This window comes from Oreochromis niloticus, linkage group LG19 (genome assembly GCF_001858045.2).
Source record: "Oreochromis niloticus isolate F11D_XX linkage group LG19, O_niloticus_UMD_NMBU, whole genome shotgun sequence".
NCBI lineage: Eukaryota > Metazoa > Chordata > Actinopteri > Cichliformes > Cichlidae > Oreochromis > Oreochromis niloticus.
The window spans coordinates 14,678,466-14,695,000 of record NC_031983.2 but is presented as its reverse complement, the minus strand read 5'-3'; the positions used below and the strand labels follow the sequence as shown (position 1 = coordinate 14,695,000).

The 16,535-nt window shown below is 36.3% G+C and overlaps 2 protein-coding genes across 2 annotated transcripts; one reads left to right on the top strand and one right to left on the bottom strand.

The window, feature by feature from the left end:
- Positions 1-3,841: 3,841 nt before the first annotated feature.
- On the bottom strand, positions 3,842-7,181 carry LOC102078362 (cathepsin S-like). Its single transcript, XM_025901154.1, has 4 exons — positions 7,080-7,181; positions 6,739-6,881; positions 6,393-6,590; positions 3,842-3,865 (listed from the first exon to the last, which is right to left on the bottom strand). The coding sequence occupies exons 1-4, from the start codon at positions 7,177-7,179 to the stop codon at positions 3,842-3,844; spliced, it is 465 nt and encodes a 154-aa protein (XP_025756939.1). The 5' UTR covers positions 7,180-7,181.
- A 3,955-nt stretch (positions 7,182-11,136) lies between these two features.
- Positions 11,137-14,233, top strand: LOC100697393 (cathepsin L1). The gene is made up of 8 exons (XM_003460238.4): positions 11,137-11,610; positions 11,846-11,950; positions 12,213-12,355; positions 12,487-12,684; positions 12,770-12,961; positions 13,339-13,504; positions 13,601-13,706; positions 13,898-14,233. Exons 2-8 carry the CDS (start codon positions 11,851-11,853, stop codon positions 13,995-13,997), a joined length of 1,005 nt encoding a protein of 334 aa, XP_003460286.1. The 5' UTR covers positions 11,137-11,610; positions 11,846-11,850; the 3' UTR covers positions 13,998-14,233.
- Positions 14,234-16,535: the final 2,302 nt, after the last annotated feature.

The following is a 16,535-nucleotide window of genomic DNA, read 5'->3' as shown; positions in this document are numbered from 1 at the left end:
ATCATGTTTCCAAATTATGAATTTGGGTGATTTTTAAAGATTTTTACAGTTTTGAGGGATAAATCTCTTAAATTTCTCTAACTAGAAATATATGTAAAAAAAAAAAAAAAAAGATTTAGAATTTTTTTGTAGTTACTATGGACTTAATGCATACATATTATTAAAATTTGGGCTATAACAGTATAGCAACTTGAAATGCTCCCAAACCAAGTCTCTGGCAGACTTGGTTCTATGGTAGTTCTTAAAGGGTTAAAGCAGCAGCCTGGGAAGACTGGACACTAGAAAATGAGAAACACAAACTACAAAAAAACAAACCAGGGACTGAGAGCTAGAATTTCATCAGGAACACAAAGGGAGAAGCACAGCACAGTGAGGGTACGACGCAAGAAAGGACAAAGGGAACACAGGGCTTAAATGCACAGGCAAGATCGAGAGGATGGGGAACAGATGGGAACACAGCTGGGACAAATCAGACATAAAGAGACAAAGAAAGAAAAGCAGAATACATTGACAAAGGACACCGCCGTCAAAGTAAAACAGGAAGCATAACACAGATGCGGACTTGACACTGAGAAATAGAAATATGACAGACTTAAAAGTAACAAGATGTGGGACACAGGGAAGACAAAGAAACTAAGACTAAGCATATAACATGCAGAGAACAGAAACAGAACAAAACAGAACAGAAACCTAGAAACCAGAAACTGTAAATATAATACAAAACAGAAAACCATAATTCAAAGAGTACAACTTAACCCAAAAAACACAAACACTGGGTTACCAGACCCAGTGCTGTGACATCCAAGCTGAAGGCCATAGAAGCTGCAAGTTCACATTTCATAGTTTTTGACCTAAAAAACCGGCCCGATTTTGAATTATTTAATGTCAAATGAAACTAGTTTAGGTCAGTTTAAATTAGTACAAACAATGAATCCAGGTATATTAATCCAATGAAATATGTAATATGCAGTCTTTATGAATCATTAAAATGCACACTTTTAATACATGGTCAAGTTATTTATTTAATTTAATTTCAACAACCAACTTATTTTGTAACTTGATGCTTTCTGTACTATTGCAAACCACTGTAACCACAAAGAGACTTGCATAATGCAACCACAACTATGCAACAATTTGGGTTTGAAAGGTTGTGGGAAAATTCTCTCTCATGTTCCTTTACTTACAAGCACCATCTGTTAATGCCACTGATTGTACACTTCCATTTTTCAGTAAAAGGAACTTTTCAACCCTCGTTTCCATTCCAGAGGGAGGGCTTAGAGACCTCCGCTTATTTGAGCGAAGCTTGTTGTATTCAAATAACATGTTTAGTTTTGGTATCTTATAATTATGTCAGTTTTATCAAACAATGTAAAGAATCTTACAAGTCAGCAAAATCTAAAATCAACACAAACACTAATATTTCTAGAACCTTGTTTTCAAGTTAAACTTGAAACAGCAGACATGGAAAGTAAAAGAAGCCATTTCTCACCAGATATCCAGTTAGCCAACTATGCTTGTCATAAAGCATCCTGGAGAACATCGGTGTATATGCTCTCCCATGATCCATGACTTGCTGCTGAATATTTAAATCTGGTCGGATTAGTCTTAAAACTTTTGTTTTTGAGAATGACTCTGAAATATCCAACAGTTATGCCTAGGCTTCCCATGATGACCTGAGTATTTCTTCTTCACTCACAACTTTCATGTGTGTTCATACACCACAAAGAAAAAATGTGATCTGAGTTTTCTAACACTTTTGTAACACACTCTGCCCTTTCTTCATTGTTCCCACCACCCTCAGGGCAACCTTAATTTTCCTCTCTCCTTTTACTTCCCTCACCCTCTCTACTGTATATAATGCCTTACTATCTACTGTACAAACAGACCCTCCTCAATAATGACAACAACAAAAATAATAATAATATTAATAATAATAATAATCATCATCATCATCATCAATCCATCCATCCATCCGCTTATCCTTTTCAGGGTCACGGGGGGGTGCTGGAGCCTATTCCAGCTGTCATAGGGAATTCGGGGTGGAAGAATTTCAGGCTTAAATCTAATTTAATTAAATGCTAATTAGACCCTTAGTTATTGGCCATGTGCTTTTGATTTTATTTTTTCTTTCCACAGTGATCCTACAGGAAAATCAGGACTGGAATTAAAGTTAGCAATTCAGTTATTCAAGTAAAATGAGAATATACTTCTTGTGCCATTAAACAAAAATATAACAATCATGAGGGGAAAAAAAGAAATACTTTGACATTTGAAATGTCTATTCAAGAATAACAAACAACTAAATCACTTTTGCTTTTAGTCATCTTTAATAATTCAGCATTCAGCTGTGATAATAGAGGCCAAGTTACACAGGTCAGTCACTTTTGATGAAGAATGTGAATTTAACAAAGAAGTCGATAAAGTAGATGGAAACTACAGGGCTTTGAGCTGTTATACTACATTATGGCAGTACTAGTTATCACTCCACCTTGAGGTATTACCTCTGGACTAGGACAAAAAAATTGCACAGCCCGTCATGATCAGTCAAAACAGCGTAGACTATCCAGTTATGTTCACATAGTTGTGCAATTACTCAAAGCAATATTGAAGTTGAGTATTTCATGCAAAAAAAAGGAAACTGAATAATTAGTCACATAGTTACATTATTTTCTGTTTAAAATATGCAATACAAGGAATACTTTTACATAAAGATTCTCACCTTACAATAGTAGTTTCTTCAGTAAGTCACTCTTCTCTCTCAATAAGGCTATCATTATCCAAAACCACAAGTAAAATTAGCATGTGCCATAACATGTTGCATAGCAGTCTTTTTCCTCCACTTCTACCTGAATAATCTGACTTGATTCAACAGAAAGAGAAACGTGTTGATGTCAATTAATTATGTTAATCCCTAACAAACACAAAAACTTTGTTTGTCCTTCAAGCGTGGCACAGAGTATGTTCCTGAGTATACACAGAGTGTTCCTCTATACTAAGCCAGCATTCCATGCATGGCCAGCCAGCATCTTGTACCCTGCTGTTATGTGCTGATTAGTCTCAGGAGCATCTCTAAACAGCCTGCACCTGGGTTCCTGTATGATGTGCTAGACCCCACCCTTTATCGACCTTGTGCTTAGTGCTTGTTCCTGTGCTTCCATGATTAGTGCATCTGTGTTGTCGTTCAGTCCAGCTTTGTCTAGTCATTGGTTGGATTTTTCATTATCACCAACTTCTTCTATCTGCTGGTACCACATGCCATTCATGGGCCTGTCCTTCCACCGTGATTCCTCTTCTTGCTGTTCTTTTTTCTTGTGTTTCTGCCAACTGAGGTATTTACTAAGCACCTGATCAGCTGTGGCCTTCTTTCTGATGTACTCATGGATGTTATATTTTTGTATTATATTATTGTTTCATCCTGGATGGTGGTCCTGAACGTGACTAGTCTTCTTCCTCCTTCCCTTCACTTACTGTACCATAGAGTCTCAGTCTTAGGATGCTAAGGAGGTTTTTTGTCTTGATGTCAGTACTTCCATCTCCTTCTCTGGTCCCAGCACTGATGACTCGGGGATGTACATATTGATTGTTGTTCTTTGTCTTTAACTGACTCCTTTGTACTTGCCTTTGTACTCTTCAGGTATTTATCTGACTCATCAAGGAGAGTGATGAGTCTGCATACAGATGTGGGTTCGAACAGCTGGCTCTATGGGCCAGTCAGAACAACCTACAGCTGAATATGCTCAAAACTGTAGAGATGACAGTGGACTTCAGGAAGAGCCCCTCTCCACTATCCCCCCTCACCTTACTCAATGGCACTGTGTCTGCTGTGGAAACCTTTGGGTTTCTAGAATCCACAGTCTGCCAGGATCTGAAATAGGAACCCAATATACACACTATCATCAAAAAGGCCCAGCAGAGGATCTACTTGTGTGCATCCACTCAAGAATTTCCTATTGAAACTGACTTTACTCCACAGCACCCCGTGCTATCTTGCATAGATAGAGCGCTTTAGGTTGAAGTTGTAAAATGTTGCTTTTTTTGTTTCTTTCTTTGGGTTTTGTTTGTTACAAAACCCAAACAAAACTAATGTCTGAGAGATAAGCATTGAGAAAAAAGTGGTTCTGCGGAGACTCCTATATACAAGGACCAGAGTTCTGTGCTCTGTTCTGTGCCCCTGTTTCCAGACATATGTCAAAGAATTATATTTTCAAAGAAAACATATTTTTATAGCCAGTTACTATATATGCAATAGGCTCTACTATATGTTCTTTCAAGTGGGATAAAAAGTTCTTTCACTGTACAAATTTGGCGCTCACACAGTACTGTATGGCAAATCTGGAGTCTGTAAAAAGCAGTCCAGCAACAGGGGACTAACCACATTGCAAACATTATATAAATTAGTTTTGAAAGCCACATAAGTTCAAAGTGTCCACATTATCATCACATGGCTCAACTCATATTCAACTCATATTCAAGTGTTTCTCCATTCAGTGCTTCCCCAAATCAGCAACTACTTGACCTCAACTCCAGTAAACAACTGCTAGATGTGTAAAAAGCCAAGCATTCAGTGAAATCTCTAAAAGCTCTGTGACACATGATCAAATCCTACAAATAAAACTGCAGATTCATTCATTGTCCTCAAAAATATTTCACCTCTAAACAAATGACCCATCATACTTAAATTCACTGTTTTTGCTGACGTTGCATAAAAGGTTTCATTAAAAGTGGTGTCATTCAAATCTCCTCCTAACATAGAGCTCCACCTTTTTCCATTTCTGACATTTTCTCTTTGTTAATAAACTACTGATAGTCACCGGACCGGAGTGAAGCAATCATACTACACTCAGCTATATCAGAACTCCTCTCTGACATAGACATATATCACAGATAGGTATCATGTGTTATACCTGAGTCTTTGTGACAGACGCAGATACTGAGACAGGTAAGTAGCTACAGACAACTCAACACAGAGTTGCCAGATTGTTTAATCTACAGACTGTGACCATTTCTGACAAGAGCAACATCAGTATCACTCATGCCAGTGGATTGAAAAGTGACCAAGTGATCACAGGCCACTACAATTAACTGTCCAGGATTTCCATCTAAACTTTGAACAACACAAAATCATTAATTGTTGTGGAAGGCATTTCACATTATGGCAAACAAACAAATCTCTGTACAGTCATATTAAAAAAAAAGGAAGAATACCCACTTTAAATTCTAAGGTTCGAAGTGGTCTTAAAATGAGGTAAATACAACCTCAGACAAACTACAAAACATGACATATTACACCAAGTCATTATTTAACACACAAAAATTTAGCCACAATGCAGAAACAGTGTGTCAAAATAGCTGCTGCTTCCTTCCATAAGAAGCCATTAGGGTATATTTCTCTGTCAGGTGCTGAGAATTAAATGGACATGAACCCACTGCTGTACATTCTGCTAATCCATGACTGTTAAGTAACAAAGTAGAGGCTAACAATAGAACATCTGGTGTCATGGCTCAGAGCAAACAACTCATGCATCCTTGTAAAGAAAACAAAAGAAATGTGGGCTTTAGGAAAGCTGCTCTGAGTCCCCCAGAGTGCCCTCTGGTGGACAGACACTGTAACATCTACATTCTCGACACAGTTAAAGACGGACCCTCTTCCTTCCCACATTCATGTCAATCTTTAATATTTTTTAGTAAATAAATGAGCCGACAACTCAGATTGACAACTCATTAGATTTTAATAATAATTTGTCACAAAATTATACAGTCACATACAAATAGTCACAAGTCAAAGGTCAGTAACGATTCATATTTTACATTTTTTTAGTTGGACAGAATACTACTCATCCAACATTTTATTTGATTTAAAACTCATAAACCATCATGGACTGTAGATTTTGATGGAGAAAATTAAGTTAATATCAGATGAGCAAATTGTTACTAATCACATATTTTGAATCCACAGGTCCTGCTTGCAATTTAAACTAACTTATCACCTTATCTTGGAAAATCTCATCAAGAAAGTGTGACAAAGGTTTAAGAGAAGAAGTTTTATTGTCTTAATTTCTATTCTTCAACTGTTTTTGAAAAACAAAAAATAAATAAAAAAGAGAACAAACTATATCACATTATTTTATGTGTACCTGTAGTGATGATCGGTCAGACCGATTTGTAAAGAGAGTCAAATTAAAGGTATTAGACACTAATGAAAACATAACCAGCTGAAAACATTATGCACACCAATGTAAAAAAGGCTGAACTGACACCAGCGTTCCTGTCTTCCTGAAGTGCTGACCCTCCAGTGCACCAGTCTGCAATAAGACTGAGTCAATTTTTAAAAAGCAACAGTTCAGCAAAATACCTGTTACAACAATGAAGAAGACTGATTCCAAAATACTCACTACACTGAAGGCCCAGCAGGAGCCACACATCTTCTGATTCTTGACTTCAGTGACATATCCCTTATCCCTCCAGTCAACAGTGTCGGGCAGATCAATACCTTTAGGGAGCCGGAGGAAGGTAGAGCCACGGCGAGGCAGAGAAGCATTAAAGGAGCCAAGGAAGCCCTGAGAAATCAGCTTTTTGTACTCTTCATTTTCCTGATGAAGAAGATCAAAATTCATGGTTTTAAGTGTAATTTTTAAAGGCGTTATATGCAAATTGTAACCAAAAATACTCATGGCTACTCAAATAATGAACTTTGATGTGTCATTCTGAAACCTGATTGGCTTCTGTTTCTACACATACCATGTCAGCAAAGTAGGTCATACCAAGGCGGTAGGATTTGAAGCCCTGATTGGCCAAGATGTTGTGCATTAGCACAATTTTGCGGTTGGTGAGCCAGATCTGCTTCCGGTGACTCTCCTCTGATGGAGAGTTGTAGGATTTTCCTGTCAGTCGGAAAAGTCAAATATCAGAAACTGACTAAAAGAAAATCATGTGTAGTCAATTTTCATATGAATAAAAGTCTAACATTAGCAAAGAGAATTTTCCTTTATTTGAGAAAATATTTTAAAGACCACAAACATGATCAGAGCTTCTGACAAAAAGGAAAAATGAGAAACTACAGAAAGAGTCTGCTGTCTCACCAAACTTGAGCTTCCAGGCGTGAAACTCCAGATCTTCCAGAGAGATGCTGGCACAGCTGGATACAGCCAGAACAGCAGAAACAACAAGCAGCAACTTCATATTGACTGAATACATTACAGTAAGACTACATTACAAAAAATGTAATTTATAATTTATATACAGCAAAAACAAAATAAAAACAACATAATAGGTTTAAAATTGCAACATGATACTGTAAAACTTTTTTGTCCATCTAATACAAAAAGAAACAATTGCATTTTATAAATTCATTGTATACTTCAAGAATATAGCTATAGTAAATATATATAATTCAATTCAAATCAGTTTTATTTATATAGCTCTAGACTGTAGTCACCCCAGTGTCCTAAAGACCCTACAATAATTCAGAGAAAGCATCAGATGACCCCCTATGAGAAAGCACCTGAGGATAGTGGGAAGGTAAAACACTCACCGCTTTGGTGATAAAAGATTTAATTACTAAATGTAACAAATATCCACTGGAATTTAAAACTGTTAAAATCCTCCACTTCCCTACTGGACACTGTTCAAAATAAAATATATTTGGTTGAGGTCAGAGCAAGTGAGTGAAATGTTATCTTTGTCCTCCAAAGTTACAACTAGCTCCTCATCTCTTCCATGTTTCTCTTTATTAAAAAGCATTCGATTATAATGATTGTTCATCAGCTGCAAAGTCAATAAAAGTTCTCTGAACATTTCAGTGAAAACTTTAATTAATTATTTAATTCACATATTCATATTCAGTGAATTTGGCAGCATAACGTTTACATTTCTGTGAAAACAAACACCTGGTTTTGGATGTATTTGTGGACAAGCTCAAAGAATAAGTGTTGAGAAACCTGAAAAAATGATAACCTCTTTTTCCAGTTAAACACCAGATATGTTTAGGTGTTATGTGCCTGCTGGTAGAGTCCCTAGAAATAAACCTCATAATTTTTTTTTTTCTTCAAATGTGTCATTACTGAAAACAAGTGGATATTTTGTATTTATGTGGCCTTTAAAGCTCATTTTATTTGTGTTTGCCTGCACTCCCTGTTGCTAGTGGAGCATTTTTTTCTGACATTATTTTATGTTTATCAAAATGTAACACTAAAAGTACGGCACCTCAGTTGTGTAGGTCTGAAAGCAGTATCTTAAAATGCATTCGATTAAATTAGGTTCGAGATATATAAGTGACTCCTGACAAATGATTTTTTTCTTGTCTTTTTTTTAATTAAGGTGTATCATAATGGCATTTTAAAATTAATCAGCCAGAAATGCATTACTTACTTCACTTGATTACTTAATGTTGATGATTCTGTACAGTCATGTTAAAGAAGAAAGTATACCCTTGTTAAATTCTAAGGTTTTAAAATGGTCTTAAAATGAGGTAAATAAAACCTCAGTTAAACTACAGAACATGACATATTACACCAAGTCAATATTTAATTCACAAAACTTACGAGAAAATGCAGAAACAGTTTGTGACAAAAGCTACTGCTTCCTTCCATAGGAAGTCATAAAGGTGTATTTCTGAGTCAGATGCTGAGAATTAAATGTATTTGAAACCACTGCTGTACATTCTGCTGACCTATGACTGCTCATTCACATACTCAAGTACCCACATTGTCAAGTGATGATTCCACTCTTTTAACAAAACATTTTATTCAGCAAAAGCAGTGAATTTAAGTGTCATGAATCATTCTTCAAAAGCTCAAAACCTTTTTGAGGGTACATCAGGTCCTCTGCAATTTGTTGTAGGATCTGACAAAGTTGTACAGAGCTTTTAGAGATCACTGAATGCTTGGCTTTTCCAACTCCCACAGTTGTTCACTGGAAACAACAGTGATGACAGTCAGCATTCCTGGATCTTCTTTCCTCTCAAGTTTGTTTTTGTTTAGAGACATTGTTCTGTCTGAGCATGAGCCATGAGCTGATATTGGATGGCATGAGAGCAGCAGATTAGTTGCACTCGACAGGCCCAGACTTCTCAAGCTATGCTTGGTTATAATTCACACACTCTGCAGTTAAGTATTGATAAAATATATTGATCATAATACAAGTCAAAATATGTACCACTGAGAAATTTCCTTTGAAACTGACTTGTTAATACAACAGATAATAAAGTCAGCTAAAAAATATCAAATCTAGGCTCCATTACTTTGTTACTGTACAGTATCTTCACATTTTTCAGTCCAATCACCTCTTTTACCTACTTGCCTACTACTTGCATTTGAATATTAGATAAACATTTGCAAACCAGTCCCAAAAAGTTGATTCCTTTCATCTGGACGTAGCGTTTTCAGTGGGAGAAACGTTTCGTCACTCATCCAAGTGACTTCTTCAGTCTCAGCTGACTGCAAGATTCCCCAACCCTATAAGCAGTACATATGCATAATGATCTCACAAGACTGTGAGGTCAGTTTATTGATGCAAATTGTCATGGCCATGATCAACAACCACTAATTAAAGACCACTGATCAAAGGTAAGGTACCATTCACAGAGTTGCGGAATGGCTGCAATCACAACATTGTAAGATGGTGAAAGATGCACCCTTAGGCCCCTTCCTCTATTCAGAGATGGCGTCCTTGACTCCCCGCTCAAACCAGCGTTCCTCCCTCTCCAGGATGAGTCCACACTTCAGGCTTTTTGAAAAACAAAAAATGTTGAGTTCTAATTATTTATGTCAATTGAAACTAGTTTATGTCAGCTGAAACGAGTACAAACAGTGAATTCAGGTACGTTAATCCCCAGAATATGAGGATAAAGTCTGCTCTCACTCATGTTATATTTAGAAAAGCTCAGCTTTCTTTGCACACTCACTAATTAACCTGATTTTACTGAAAAACTTTATTAAAAAGTATATTTATAGAATTTATGAAGCCCCTTTCAGATATTTTGAGGAGAACAAAGATTATTGTTAAACACATAAGCTCTAAATAAAAAAAAAAAGGGCACTGATGCTACTTCATGAAAGACATGCTTAATCTGTAATTGTAAGAAATTTCATTCATTTCTTGAATGAAATAAATTCATTCAATAAATTATTTGGTTGCTGTTTTAATGATTTGTCTTTCATGCGGAATTAAAAAATTCTTACTCACTGTCTGTTACACAGATGGACCCTCTTTACTGATGAAGCATAGAGGACTGGTATTAGCCTGTTAACCTTCTTACACTCTGATACTATTATTAATTTTATGGTGGTAAGGCATCTCAGAAATCAACTAAATAATCTAGGCCGCCCATAATAATTATAAATAATCTTATAAAATCTTAAAAAAAATAATGTTTAATTTTGTGTCCAAACTTTCTTACGTTTATCAAACTTGGGCACTAAAATTGCACCACTTTAATTGGGTAGGCCTTAAAAAAATGCAATAAATAATGCTCTTCTCCCATCTATGCAAATTTGGCTCTGTGTTTTGTTTTGTAGTTAAAATGATGTTCTTATAAACATACAGCTAACGATGCATTGCCATGCTTTTTTCTATTAACGTCTCTGTTTAAATGAACATCTGTGTATTCAGCTGTTGTTTAGCTCCTCTAAACGGGTTGAACCTGCAGCACCAAGTATGTGTGTTAATAAGAGAGGGGTTGTTGTGTGTGTTTGAGGTCATTGTGGTCTCCATGCTTGCTGATTTTCTTTGTGCCTTAAAAACTCCCGGATACAGAAACAGCCAGAGGGAGAAAGGAGCTGTCTGTTGTCGAGACGGCTGGTAAAACTTCCTTTACCTAGTCTTACCGGCAGGAGTGGAGAATAGAGTAGAGGCACCTGGACAGGAAATGCAAAGGTAACAGTGTCAACAGATGCCCCCATGGCCATGGAAGGCATTTTGTGGGCAACAACAGGCAATATGAAAAGCAACATGTTTGGATAGCTGGGGGGATTTGCTTTGTACTGTATCTCTGTGTAATGCTGCAATACCAAACGAGAGCCATTGTGTTTTCTCATTAGAGCTTTATACTCTAAGCTTAGTTAATTTCACAGGTGAAGACAACATGGACGCCGGTGAATGTTGAGTAAACAAGACAAAACAACATCAATAAATCTTCTCTTTATGGTACATTTTTTCCTTAATAATTCTGATATGATAAAAATAGAATTGTTATAAAATAACAAAATTCCAAAAGTTAAAGATTTAAAAGCTATTCTGACACATTTGGGGTTTTTTGCATAATATGTTGCATACTTTGTTTGAAGAGAAGATGAGGATACAAAAACAAGTTGAGAACAAAGAAGATCAAGGACTGCTGACTGTCACAATGAATCTCCACCCTGACCTCAACTCCAATGAACAACTGTGGGTGGTGGAAACGTTTTGTTAAAGGCGTGGTGTCATGCGATCGTCGTATTAATATATAGCCCAACCTTTTTCTATTTCTGGCATCATTTCTCTTTGTTGACAAGCTGCTGATAGCCACCAGCAGTCATAACTGTAATCAGCCATATAAGAACTATTCTCTGACATAGATGGATATATAACTGACAGGTGATTATACCTCAGTTTTTGCAACAGACACCAACACAGGTAAGCAGCAAACATTGGCAAGTGCAAATACACTTTTCGCTAATGCACTGCAAGATTGATACATTTGATAAAGAATTGTTTGGTGAGATGAAAAATAAACTCAAAGAATCAGAAGTGTTAAAGTGACATTTTATGAGATAAACCATTCTACAGCTGGTAAAAAAAACATCAGAAAACAGTCTGTGTGGCTTCTTGTGAGTCACAAAGATATCTGTCTTTCTCTGTTTGTGTTCAGTTAAGATGAAGTTGCTGCTTGTTGTTGCTGCTGTTCTGGCTGTAGTCAGGTGTGCCAGCTTCTCTCTGGAAGATCTGGAGTTTCACGCTTGGAAACTCAAGTTTGGTGAGACAGCAAACACTTTCTTTCCTCTTTTTTTTAGCTTTTTGTCAGATGCTGTTGATTATGTTTTGTGATCAGTAACTTTAACTTTAAATTTGGAGAGAAGTATGATTTCATCCCCATGTTTCCTTGTGTTAAGCTTTAAAAGGAATAAAGTAAAATCCCTCACCTGACATTAGATTTTCATTCTTTAATAATATGATCATGACAGATTACATACATTCCTTTCTTTCTCTTTCTTATAATCTCTTTTACCAACTTGCAGAAAAATCCTATGACTCTCCATCAGAGGAGGCTCATCGGAAGCAGATCTGGCTCAGCAACCGTAAACTTGTGCTAATGCACAACATCTTGACCGATCAGGGATTGAAGTCCTACCGCCTTGGTATGACCTACTTTGCTAACATGGTATGTGTAGAAAAACATGTCATTCAGGTTTTTACTTGTCACCATTTTAATTGTCATCGGTATGTGTAGTTGCAATTGGTAAAATTATATTTGAATAAAAACCCTTTTATCTTTTTTTCTCTCTTGACCAGGAAAACGAAGAGTACAAACAGCTGGTTTCCCAGGGCTGCCTTGGCTCCTTCAATGGTTCTCTGTCTCGCCGTGGCTCCACCTTCGCTCAGCTGCCTGAAGGCACAGCTCTGCCCAACACTGTTGACTGGAGGGATAAGGGATATGTCACTGAAGTCAAGGATCAGAAACAGTGTGGCTCCTGCTGGGCCTTCAGTGCAGTGAGTACATATAACAGAGTTCTCTGTTAGTGAGAAACTTTGCTCATCTGTTGTCTGGTTTCAAAGCGACCCATTCTTATTGCAGACTGGTGCACTGGAGGGTCAGCACTTCAGGAAGACAGGAACGCTAGTGTCTCTGAGTGAGCAACAGTTGGTCGACTGCTCTTCCAACTTTGGTAACAGTGGTTGCATGGGAGGCTGGATGGACTTTGCCTTTAAGTACATCAAATACAATAGAGGTATTGACACCGAGGAGTTCTACCCTTATGAGGCTAAGGTAAATAGACAACAGTTTGTCAAAAACATGTCACACCAGATGTCTCGTTTATCTAAAAGTCAAAGTCATTGAATGTAAACTATGACGTGTTCATCACCCGACTATGATTATTTTTGATAAATATCAAGTTGAAAACTCATTCAGATAGTATTAATCTTGAAGCAGTACTACATATATACCACAAGTAATATATAATACTGCTAGATATATAGTAGCTCCGAGACTTGTAAAGCCCACAGTGTTGACTTTTGACTTTGACTTTTGTTGTAAGGAGGCACTATATAAATAAAACTGAATTGAATTATTATAATAGTGATCTCCACTTCATAATGTGTCAGTATCATAAAAAGTTTAGTGAATTATTTTCTCTCAATTAGAATGGACTATGCCGTTACAAGCGTGATTCTATTGGTGCCACATGTTCCGGCTATATTATTGTTAAACGCTTTGAAGAACAAGCCCTGAAGGAGGCTGTGGCCACCGTTGGACCGATATCTGTAACTATTGATGCATCTCGGCCATCGTTCCAACTCTATGAATCAGGTGCAGGAATTGAAAAACTGTAGAAAGTGGAAAGCAAAATATCTTTAAAATATTGTTTAGTTTTCAACTGTCAGTCTAACTGATATGTACTTAAAGGAGTATATTATGATGACGGATGTGGAAGCATATTCTTGAACCATGCTGTGCTGGCTGTGGGTTATGGGACTGAGAATGGACATGACTACTGGCTGGTCAAGAACAGGTAAATGCCCTCACGTGATTCTCATATTTTCATTTATGTGCTAATCTCTAACATTTACTGAGTGATGATATACAGCTGCATAAAGGCATCTTATTTATGGTTTCACGAAGAGATGCAGATTATTAAGTGCTGTTGAACAACCTTTGTGGTGTTTTAGTTGCTAAATGTTGATCATTTGTCTCTTTCTGTAGCTGGGGTCTTGGATGGGGTGAGAAGGGATACATTAGGATGAGCAGGAACAAGAAAAACCAGTGTGGGATTGCTTCTGTAGCAAGATACCCTCTAGTCTGAAGAGGTGGGAGTAAACACACTCTCATTTTTTCCTTCTGGTTTGACAAAAATGTACTTAAAATGGCATTTAGACATAATATACCTCTGGTGGTCTGCACAGATTAACCTAAAACATGTGGCATTCTACAATTTGTAAATTCTTTTTTTAGTTAATTAAAGTTAAAAAAAAAACTAATAGTTTGCTTATGGATTCAAGAGCCTTACTTTTTCCTGGTTGGTGGTTAATTAAATAACTAAGAAATAAAATGTGTCACACTGACTTAAGCATTTACTTGTGTCTGTTTCACTTTGTTGAATCAATAACCATGCAGTGGTTTTTAATATTAGAAACTGTTAATTAATCCACTTTCATCCACACAGAGATATTCAGTAATTGTGAGATGGGGTTTCAGGGTTTCTGCAGACTTTTGTGTTTCCCAGAAAATAAAGCTGACTCACTGATTAACCCCCATTTGTTCCTGTAGAGGCTTCACTCAGAAATGTCTCATTAGATTTTAAAAATCATGACAATTTAAAATTTGTCACAAAATAATACAGTCACATACAAGATGAGTAATGCACATTTCATTTTCAAACAAAACTCAAAGGTCAATAAAGTTTAGCATTTTACAGTTTTTTAGTTGAATACGTTACTACTTATCCAGTATTCTGATTTAACATTCACAAATCTTTATAGACTACAGATTTTGATAAAGTAAATAAAGCTAATATTTGATAAGTAAATAGCCAAAAAGCAGGATAATTACAATATATAAGCATAGATGTGTTGTAACACCTGTTCCTTTATTTATGTAATATTTGTGATTATCCAATATGCAATGTCATTTTGTGATATTTACAGTGCATTAACTCTATTTTAAAAGTGACAGACCTTGTTTTCGGTATAACTTTTGTATTCCTTTTAAAATAAATGCCTGGAAATTAATTTAAAAGTAGACAAGCTCTACCTGATCACAGAGTGGGAGACTTTGTTTCAGTTCTTGCATTGAACTACTTTGTCATGGTGAAAGCGGAAAACTTGGCAAAGGTCACTGGCTTGTATGAGCAGTCCTTACTTATGAAAATAATCTCTCATCTTCCTCTTCTCTTTTTCATACATGTCACTCCATCTCTTCATGTCGGAAATTTACATGTCTTTTTGCTTCTTTAAAAATACTAGTGACATTTGTTGAGCCAACTCTGCCCCCCTACTGTGATACCGCTGTCAGACTCTACTAAAATCTGTAGCCATTTCTGAGAAGAGTAACAGCAACACCTCCACACTCATCCCAGTGGATTGAAACGTGATTAATCACAGGCTTATATGCAAATGAGACTCAAACTTCACCCTCACGCTTACACCACGTAGCATTCTGAATAAAACAAAACCATTAACTTCATTTTGTTGTGCAGTGAATTTCACAATGTGAAAAACACAAATTAGACAACATATTTTTATAGTAAAAAAAACAGGAAGTAAACCCCTTTCAAATTTTAAGGTTTTACAATGTTCTTAAAATGAAGTAACCACAACCTCACATGAACTGCAAAACATAACATGTTACACCGTGTCATTATTTCTTTATCAAAAAATATGCAAAATGCAGAAGCACAGTGTGTGCAAAGGCTAAAGTATATGCTTACTTACCACCCTTATGTGCCTCCCTATTGAGGAGGCTCTGGCCTTTTACAAGTGTACAGTGGAGAGCATCTAGAGCCTGAAAAATAATTTTAAAGTAAACACACTGCTTAGACTGCCCTCTGGTGGACAAACATTAACACAAATGGAGGGTTGTTTCTCTTGTCTTTACTTTAAAAATAAATGGATGGATGGATTAATTATTTGTCTAAATAAACCTTTGATTTTAAAATATTTCAGTTGCATTTTTTTCTCAAAATAATCGCTTAAGAATAATAATAATAATAATAATAATAATCATCATAATAATAATAATAATAATAAGGACAAAGAATCATTTTTCCTGAGTGGAGGCTCAGCTACCCAGCATTTTTGAATTTGTTTATTTGTTTGCTTTACTTAAACATTCTGTCTTTGATTCCTGGTTTGTTTATTGTGTATATTTCTTTTATGTTTTCTAAGCATATTAATGTTTGTTCTCTTTTTCTAGTAGCTTTAGAGTTTACTGTAATTCCTTCCTCATGCCTCCATCCTGCCTTCTCAGGATTTCCATATTATGTTCATTTATGTGTCTCTGTTTTTCCTTTTCAGTTTTCTCAATTGTTAAATGTGCACTATTTTAGTTTTTCCTTGTCTTGTCTTCTGTTGTTGTGTTTAGCTGAGCTTTTGTTACACCTCACTTTCAGATAGACTCCACTTCCCATACTAGCTGTGACGAGTTTAATTTCAGCGTTCCCAAGATTTAGGTTTCGCCTTTTGTTATTTGTCATCAGCCAAAACAAACAGCTTGCCTTCAGGTAAACTCCACTTGCCATACGAGCTGAAACTAGTTTAGTTGTGCTGAAATTAGGCGTGAATAAGATAAAGCAAGCATTTGTAACATCAAAGGTCCTTTCATGTAATTTGATTAGAGCAAAATT